At 50.2% G+C, this 9,886-nt stretch overlaps 1 protein-coding gene across 1 annotated transcript; it reads left to right on the plus strand.

Annotated features, from left to right (window-relative positions):
- Positions 1-6,337: 6,337 nt before the first annotated feature.
- On the plus strand, positions 6,338-9,595 carry JUN (Jun proto-oncogene, AP-1 transcription factor subunit). Its single transcript, XM_026497983.4, has one exon. The coding sequence runs from the start codon at positions 7,318-7,320 to the stop codon at positions 8,320-8,322; it is 1,005 nt and encodes a 334-aa protein (XP_026353768.1). The 5' UTR covers positions 6,338-7,317; the 3' UTR covers positions 8,323-9,595.
- Positions 9,596-9,886: the final 291 nt, after the last annotated feature.

Below are 9,886 nucleotides of genomic sequence, written 5' to 3' on the forward strand. Positions count from 1 at the left end.
TCCCAGAGAAGGCAATGTGATTGGAGTCCCTGCCAGCCCTTGATGGATATGGAGCAGGAACAAGAAATAATTTTGTTTTGTCTTAAGTCACCAAGATTTTTGTTTGTTTTTTTACTGTAGTATAACCCAGGCTATCCTGACTGATGCAGTCGAACCCAGTATGGCTACAAAATAGTTGGAGAGGTAAGATAGCCCAGATAATGTGAGATCTTATAGGCAAAGTAAAGAATTCGGGTTTTATCCCAAATCCAATAGGATGCCCTTAAGGAGGTTTCAGCAGGGGTGTTGGATATGCCCCAATTTTTATGTATTAAAACAAAGTACTACTACTATTTGACTATTAAAATACCCCCTTAATTCCACTACAGAAAAGGCTATTTTTAAAAAATTCATCAACAAAAAAATAAATAAATAAAAATTTAAAAAATAAAATAAAAAATTCATCAACAAGCATTTATTGAGCACCTTCTTACCTCCCATGCACCAGGCACCGCATTAAGCATCAGAGATACAAAACTGAATTAGAAAAAATATATAAAAATATTTTAAAAAATGAATTAGACACGGTTTCTGGATTTGGAGTCAGGGATGTAAGAAGACATCTACATGATAAATATTCTCTGCTTCAGATGTGTACCCAGTATAGTGAGAGCGAAAGAAAATAATAGCTATTTGAGTGTAGGACAGGAGAGGGTGTAACAGAAAGCTTCAGAGGGAGCAAATATTCGAGCAGGGTCCTGAGGGGGAAGTAGGAGTTTACCAGGTGGCATTTTGATTAAGGATAAAATGAAATGGAAAGACAGAAAAACATTAGAAGAATTGAAAATGTTTAAGGTAGCTGAGAGCCTGTGTAGTTCAGGGTATGGTAGACTGAATTACTCTTTGCAAATACTCGCTGCCCAGCCCCACTGACGTCAGGCCTGACAATGCGAACTGCTCTCAGCAGCAGCTTTAAGTACCATGCTCTTTTCTCTTTGCCATGACAATCAGCAATGTTTCAGAAAGGTTCCTAGAGAAATGATGATACTGTGTGAAAGAGAGACACAGCCAACCCATAATAGACATGCAGTATGAATGAAAAATAATTCTTTGGTTGTCATCCGGTAAGATTTTTGGATTGCTACCATACCATATACCATTGTATAACCTAGGCTATCTATAGGTGTGCATTTCCAGCTCTTGACTTCCAGACACATAGTAGAATTGCAATTTCTTGCACCCTTTAAGTAAAACAGGGTCATGTGACTTGTTTTGGACCAATAATATGGACATACCAGTAATGTGTGTCGTTTCTGGGAGGAACCTGGATTGCCAATGTGAATTCACCACGCTTTCTTTCCCCTGTCAAGGTGATTGGGATGATCATGGAACCATTCATCAAGACGAAACCTTCTTCAGATTCAGCCTCTGAATGAGTACATTGAACAGAGCCCCTCTGACATTGAACATATAGTATGAGCAAGAAACAAAGTTATTTTGTTAAGCCACTGAGATTTTAAAGATTTTGTTTATTTATTTGAGAGAGAGCGAGAGCACACATGCAATTGAGGGGAAGGGCAGAGGGAGAGAGAGAGAAAGAGAGAAAGAGGGAGAGAAGCAGACTCCCCGTTGAGTGTGGAGTCCAACATGGGGATCAACAAGGGGCTCCACAGGGAGCTTCACGCCAGGCTCAACACAGGGCTCAATCTCACAGGGGCTTGACCTCACAACCTTGAGATCATGACTTGAGCCGAAAACAAGAGTTGGGGGCTTAACTGACTAAGCCACCCAGGCACCCCAAGCCACTGAAGATTTTAGAATTGTTCAACATGGTGGCAAGCCTAGCCCATCCTGACAGATATAAAAATTAGAACCTAGATACACGGTAATGTAATAACAACAAATAAAAGTAAACCTTTATTTAGAAGGCAACAACTAAGAGCACTTATCAGAAGCTAAAAGGATGGTGATCTATTTGGTGAACAGATCACCCGTGATAAGGCAGAAGGCATATCATGAACCTAATGAACTAAAGCAAGAGATTGTAAAACAAAATGTTAGTAGCCTGTGTTGGTGGCTGTTGGATACATTTGGAAACTTATTACAAAAAAAAAGATGAGCTCAGAGAAGATCTGCCCAGTTTGTAAGCAGAAATTAAAGTAGGGAAAATCTATAAATTCAGAGATTTTCAGGGTTAGAAGAGGCTACTGTTTCTCAGTCTCAACTAGTAAAATATAAAATTATGACATGTTTTCAGAAAAGAAAAAGGCCAATTAAAATCAGCCTTGAAGTATGTATCAAGTCAAGGGTATGGCCTCAAACCTATTGTTAAAACTTCTGGATAAATTAAGATATTACCCAGCATAGGCTTTCAATTGGACAGAATGGCTTTGGAAAAGGGAAGAAACGTTTCACTCCCCCACCAAAGCCAGGAAAACCCAAAGCACACAAAACCAAGTCCGGAGAGAGAGGAGAAGGGAGGGACAATGAACGAGAGAGAGAGATACAATGAGTGACAGAGAGAGAGATACCAGCAGGCAAGACAGCAAGAAAGCAAAGAAATACAGCAAAACATGGAAGTATGTCTGGGAAAGAATTGGCTGTGGCTATTAGCTCAAGGAACGCCTGGAATCAAACAGATAAGAAGCCTACATTTTTGTGAGAGTTGTACTGCCAAAAGCACATCAGCTTGGATTAAAGAAGACCATGTTCAAGACTTAATATCACTTTGTACCTCCCCCAATTTTTAAAAGCTTATTTTAAAACATATTTCCATGCCCTCTTCAGATATAGAAAAGGAAGACTTTTCTCAGAGAGCAAAGCCAGAGGTCATAGAAAGCAATGGATAGGGCAGCTACGCGAAGGAGGTAGAATCAGGGTCTTATCAGGGTGTTGGATGGGGCGGCAGTGGGGGGGGGGGTTCCTCAACATGTCTGCTCAGTGGATGGGTGTCTACCGTGGCTTCCCATTCCTTCACTTTCCAAACGGCGTGCCCACAGCACTTAGCCCGTCTCTGCCCCACTGGTACATAGTGAGGGTGCACAGGATAGACGTCTTGCATTTAGAAAAAGAGTTGCATCTGGAGCTGATACAGAGTCTACTACGAATCACCCAGAACCTGGAAAGTGAGCTTGACATACTGTGACTAGATGAATCTTTAGGATTGTCCTCCCTGAGGAAAGAATGAGGAAATTCTGCTGTGGGAAGACAGTAAGCCAAACATTTGGTGAACAGAAAGGAGACTGCTAGAGTCATTAGTCTTGTTCTCCAAATAGTCCTGGCTCTCTCCCTTCGAGATACTCGGCAGGATTACAGAGATTTAAAATTAGGCATTGCCATGTGACTTGCTTTGGCCAATGATAGCCGAGCAGAAGTGCAGTGTGTCAATTCCAGGTGGATGCTCGGAGAGCCAGTGAATGGTTTGCTGCCTTCTCTCCTCCAGCCAAGATAGTAATGAGAAGCACGTGTCAAGACAAAGCCTTCTTCAGCCCGAGTCCTCAAGTGTCCACAGTGAGCAGAACACCCCTGCAGACCCTGAGCGGGGGCATGTAGCATGAGCAGGAAATAAACTTCCCTGGGGTAAGCCACTGAGCTGTCTGGCTTGTTCGTTAGAGCAGCATAGCCCAGCCTTTCCTGACTGATTCTGAAAGTGAGAGAAGAGGCAGGAGAGCAGGAGTGAGAGTATGAAAGGCTCCCTCTCTCCAGCAAAGGTCTCTGAACTCTTTCCTGGTCATAAGGGGAAGCCATGAAAGCTTCCAATCAGGGGTGTTAACATGAACAGATCTGTTATTTTTTGGATAAAATATGCTATTTCTCAACATAAGGAGAAAATAAACCTACAAAACCACATAAGGCAGAGAGAAATACACAGAACCCTTAGGCAAAAGATACACACACACACACACACACACACACACACACACACACACAAAGTCCTAAGTCTTGAAGTTTCTAAATACAGGAGCTCTGAAAGGAGGCTCTGAAAGGAGTTCCAGAGGATCAAGCATGGTAATTTGCTCTATCCTACCATCCAAGTGCCATTCCCCTACAGACATCTAAAACTTCACAAGAAAGTCTTCCAGAGAGCAGAGCAGATACAAGGGAATGTAACAAAGATCTGAGGTCAATTTCCAGCTGTCTGTGTGACCTGTGCAAGATTCTTAACCTGAGCCCAGTTCCTCATATGTTAAATCCAAATAATAATATACGCTGTTCGAGATGGTTGTGGGGAGAAACAGCATATTTAAATGGCTCAGGTGAATACCTGGCTGGTGGTAGGTGTTTAATACATGAAATTTCTTTTTATTACCGTTAACATAAAAAAAATTATTAAGAATGTCAGCTCCCTAATTACAAAAGAAAATGATTCAGAGTAACAGAATAGAGAATGTTCCCTCCTCGAGGAAAGTGACTGGATCTTGTCATCACCGAATCCCCCCCACCGCAGCTCAGTGCCTGGCTCACAGGAGCCACTCAGTTTTCCTCAGCTGCGGGAGGGAAAGAGAGGTGAGTGCGTGGGGTGAAGAAAAGTTGTCAAGAGTTCTGACACCAGCTGCTGTTGGGCCACTGAATCTGAACTCTCAAAGCCACAAATACCTTAAAGCTCTGTAAACCCAAGGCTGAATTCCCCTACATTCAGAAGCTGAAAAGCCAGAATTAGAATCTAAGAATACAAACTGCTGCAGGTCCGACTTCAAACCCCAGTCCTCAACTGGAGGCCCGGGAAAGTGCTGACTTCTGACCCTTTCCTCCCTCACCTTCCTCCCCTCACTGCTCCTCGCAGGAGTAAGGACACCTGGTCCTGCCGAGTCACACTCATATCCTGTCATTCCATCGAGGCTCTGGGAAACCCCCCAGGAAGGGTAGTTAGGCGACCACCTACTGGCCCCAGAGGCAAGGATGCCGCACTAACTCAGCCCAGGGAGGTGGGTCTCACCGGCCCCACTTGCAGACCTGAAAGAACTCAGGAGAAGTTCAGCGATTTGTTCACTTCACACCGTGGCAGCGCTGGCCACGAGAGAACCCACGATTCCCGACTTCGGTATTCTTTCCGCCATACACTTTTGTCCCTAAGGGGTGCGGGGTAGGGGGAGGATAAAATAACAACCGCAGACAAGGAACCACTTACATGTGTCTAGCGCTTCCTAGAGGCTACCCAGGATATGGGCCCACCTCCCGACCGGGAGCGGAGAGATTTTAAATCCTGGTCTTAGCCCTGGCTCGCTGCGTGACTTTTTTCTGAGTATCCGACGCTCTCGGACTTGTTTTCCTGTAAACAAATCAGGACCAGAGGGGGGGTGTGTGTGTGTGTGTGTGTGTGTGTGTGTGTGTGTGTGTGTGTGTGTGTGTGTGAAGTGTAGTTGCATGTTGTGCGGGGGCGGGTAGCAGACGATAACCGGGGTTACCCAAGTTTCGGATTACCTAAACGCTCATTCACAATTGGAAGCTGAGTTGCCCCCTAACTCTACCCTCTATTAAAAAAAAACCCCATCGAGGCAAAACTGTGAACTCATGGTCCGGAGGGCGCAGTGGGGGTGCAACTCGGACTTAGCTGAGCACCCAGTTTCGAGCAATGCAAATCACTTGGCTTCCAGGCGCAGCCAGACAGCAGAGCGGACGACCGCTCCTGAACTTGACCAGGAGACAAACTTCGCAGCGTCCTCATCGTGGGGGGCCCGCTCGCGTGAGACCGCCCCTAAACTTAAGCCCACTTTCACTCGCCCCCACGGGGGACTTCATAGAGCCACCTTAAGGGCGGTGCTCCCGCCCCCCGGAAGTGCGGGGGGGCACAGACCGGGGCGATCGGCCTCTGGCCCCGCAAGGCGGCGAAGTGCCCGTGGATGACATCGAGCACCCCAAGTGGGGAAATACCCCTCACCCCGCGCTCTCGGCTCCAGACACCTGGCCCGGTTTCCGAGCAGTCCGGGTGCCCGCATCCCCGGCATTCCCGCCCGAGCCCTGAACTTGAGCCCGCCTCGGTCAGAGGTTCCGAGAGTCCGCGTCCGCCCGACTCGCGGTAGCCACCGTCACTAGACAGTCAAACCCCAAGACGTCAGCCCACAATGCACCGGGCGGGCCGGGAAAGACGCGCCGGGGAGGGGAGGGGAAAGAGCCCGGCGCGAATCGCGCGGGAGGGGGAGGGGGAGAGGAGGAGAAAGAAGGGCCCAACTGTAGGAGGGCAGCGGAGCATTACCTCATCCCGTGAGCCTCCGCGGGTTCGGAGAAGAATCTTCTAGGGTGGAGTCTCCATGGCGACGGGCGGGCCCGCCCCCTTGAGAGCGACGCGAGCCAATGGGAAGGCCTTGGGGTGACATCATGGGCTATTTTTAGGGGTTGACTGGTAGCAGATAAGTGTTGAGCTCGGGCTGGATAAGGGCTCAGAGTTGCACTGAGTGTGGCTGAAGCAGCGAGGCGGGAGTGGAGGTGCGCGGACTCAGGGAGACAGACAGACACAGGCAGGCAAGACGGCAGTAGAGTCCGAGCTGCAAATCTTATTTTCTTTTCCATTTTCTCACCAACTGCCCAGAGCTAGCGCCTGTGGCTCCCGGGCTGGTGTTTTGGGGAGCGTCCGGAGAGCCCCTTCTCCAGCCGCCCCCAGGAGGAGAGCCCCGCTGCCCGGGAGCTGCTGACAGCGCGGAGAGAGGCGACAGTCCGTCCGAGGAAGTCCGGAGAGCGGCTCCAGCGGCTAAGAACTTTCCTGGCCAGGAGGACAGGGGACAAGTGGCCCGAGTCCCGGAGCGAACTTTTGCAGAGCTTTGCTGCGCCTGAAGCTGCGGCGGCGACGGTGACGACAAGAAGGCAGCGGAGAGAGGAGACTGAGGAGGGACGTGCGCCCAGCTTCTCTCGCACCGGTTGCTGAACTTGGGCGAGCGCGAGCCGCGGCTGCCCGGCGCCCCCTCCCCCTCGCAGCGGAGGAGGGGACAGTCGTCGGAGTCCGGGCGGCGGAGACCCGCCGCCGGCCGGCCACAGCGGGATCGGCGCTGACTGCCGCCGCCGGGAGGGCCGCTGTCTCCGGGAAGCGTGTTCGTCCGCGGACTCCCAGGAACCGCTGCGCCCGAGAGCGCTCCGTGAGTGACCGCGACTTTTCAAAGCCGGGCAGCGCGCGCGAGCTGACAAGTCAGAGTGCGGGTGGCATCTGAACTCTGAGCGCCCGGGAGCGAGCTGGTGAGCAGGGCGCAGGGGGGAGGACAGCCGGCGGGTGCGCGCGCCCCTCGAGAAACTTTCCTTGCCCAGGGCCCCGGGAGGCACGGGTGTCCCCCGCTCGCCAGCGCGCTGTTGCGGCCCCGAAACTTCTGCGCGCAGCCCAAACTAACCCCACGCGAATTGACGGACTGTTCTATGACTGCAAAGATGGAAACGACCTTCTACGACGATGCCCTCAACGCCTCGTTCCTCCAGTCCGAGAGCGGCGCCTACGGCTACAGTAACCCCAAGATCCTGAAACAGAGCATGACCCTGAACCTGGCCGACCCGGTGGGCAGCCTGAAGCCGCACCTCCGGGCCAAGAACTCGGACCTCCTCACCTCGCCCGACGTGGGGCTGCTCAAGCTGGCGTCGCCCGAGCTGGAGCGCCTGATAATCCAGTCCAGCAACGGGCACATCACCACTACGCCGACCCCCACGCAGTTCCTGTGCCCCAAGAACGTGACAGACGAGCAGGAGGGCTTCGCCGAGGGTTTCGTGCGCGCCCTGGCCGAACTGCACAGCCAGAACACGCTGCCCAGCGTCACGTCTGCGGCGCAGCCGGTCAGCGGGGCGGGCATGGTGGCTCCGGCGGTGGCTTCGGCGGCGGGCGGCAGCGGCAGCGGCGGCTTCAGCGCCAGCCTGCACAGCGAGCCGCCGGTCTACGCCAACCTCAGCAACTTCAACCCCGGCGCGCTGAGCAGCGGCGGCGGGGCGCCCTCCTACGGCGCGGCCGGCCTGGCCTTTCCCGCGCAGCCCCAGCAGCAGCAGCAGCCCCCGCAGCCGCCGCACCACCTGCCCCAGCAGATCCCCGTGCAGCACCCGCGGCTTCAGGCCTTGAAGGAGGAGCCGCAGACGGTGCCCGAGATGCCCGGGGAAACGCCGCCCCTGTCCCCCATCGACATGGAGTCGCAGGAGAGGATCAAGGCGGAGAGGAAGCGCATGAGGAACCGCATAGCTGCCTCCAAGTGCCGGAAAAGGAAGCTGGAGAGGATCGCCAGGCTGGAGGAAAAAGTGAAAACCTTGAAAGCGCAGAACTCGGAGCTGGCGTCCACGGCCAACATGCTCAGGGAACAGGTGGCACAGCTTAAACAGAAAGTCATGAACCACGTTAACAGTGGGTGCCAACTCATGCTAACGCAGCAGTTGCAAACGTTTTGAGGAGAGACTGTTGGGGGCTGAGGGGCAACAGAGAAAAAAAAATACACAGAGAGACAGACTTGAGAACTTGACAAGTTGAGAGAGAGAGAGAGAAAAGAAGTGTCCAAGGACTAAAGCCAAGGGTATCCAAGTTGGACTGGGCGGCGTCCTGACGGCGCCCCCAGTGTGCACGAGTGGGAAGGACTTGGCGCGCCCTCCCTTGGCATGGGGCCAGGGAGCGGCTGCCTGCGGGCTGCCCCGCTTTGCGAACGGGCTGTCCCCGCGCGAACAGAACGTTAGACTTCTCTTTAACATTGACCAAGAACTGCATGGACCTAACATTCGATCTCATTCAGTATTAAAGGGGGGAGGGGGAGGGGTTCCAAACTGCAATAGAGACTGTAGATTGCTTCTGTAGTACTCCTTAAGAACACAAAGGGGGGGTTGGGGGAGGGGAGGCGGGAGGGAGGTTTGTGAGAGCGAGGCTGAGCCTGCAAATGAACTCTTTCTGGCCTGCCTTCCTTAACTGTGTATGTACATATATATATTTTTTAATTTGATGAAAGCTGATTACTGTCAATAAACAGCTTCATGCCTTTGTAAGTTATTTCATGTTTGTTTGTTTGGGTGTCCTGCCCAGTGTTGTTTGTAAATAAGAGATTTGGAGCACTCTTGAGTTTACCATTTGTAATAAAGTATATAATTTTTTTATGTTTTGTTCCTGAAAATTCCAGAAAGGATATTTAAGAAAATACAATAAAATATTGGAAAAGTACCCCTCCCACAACCTCTTTTCTGCATTATCTATGGATTACCTATCTAGGTGAAGTTGAAAGAGTGAAGAGTCAACTAAAATCACTCTCAGTGCTTCTTACTATCAAGCAGTGGAAACTATTCTCTACTGGACTTGAGAATAACTGTAGCTGATGCTCTTGTCAACTTATCCTCTTCCCTCCCCCAACAATCTATATAGAGTTGCTTACAAAGGGTAGTGTGGCCCTTCACAAGGCTGAGGGAAGGGAGGTTGTGGTGGAGAGGGACAGGCAGTCCCCTGGGAAGTCAAAACAATTTGAAATCTGGATTATACCAAGTGGCATGTGCTGTGACCATTTATGATGTTAGCAGAAATTTAAGAGTAGTTGCTTATTCTCAAAGCAGTAACAGTGGCAGATTTTTGCAAAAGATGTATCCTTCCAATTTGGAATCTTTAACAATCCCTAGATAAAAAAGATGGTCTTTGCTTATGAATATTTATAACAGCATTCTTGTCACAATAAACGTATTCAAATACCAATAACAGATCTTGAATTCCTTTCCCTTTACTACTTTTTGCTTCCCAAGCTCTACACTGAAGCTTTTCTTCTCAGTTGCTGGGGTTAACATTACTGCCATCTGAAGTTACTGGGTAATTAAGAAGCAAAGAATTTAGGAAGAGTCAACACAGAATTTGCAATCTGGATGAAACATTCTCCCAGTTTCATTAATATTCTCTCTCTCTCTCCTCCACTCCCCTCTTCTCTTGCGCTGTCTTTTTCTCTCTCTCTCTCTCTGAAATAAACACATTTACTTAGGCAAATTACCACAA

This window comes from Ursus arctos, unplaced genomic scaffold (assembly GCF_023065955.2).
Source record: "Ursus arctos isolate Adak ecotype North America unplaced genomic scaffold, UrsArc2.0 scaffold_12, whole genome shotgun sequence".
NCBI lineage: Eukaryota > Metazoa > Chordata > Mammalia > Carnivora > Ursidae > Ursus > Ursus arctos.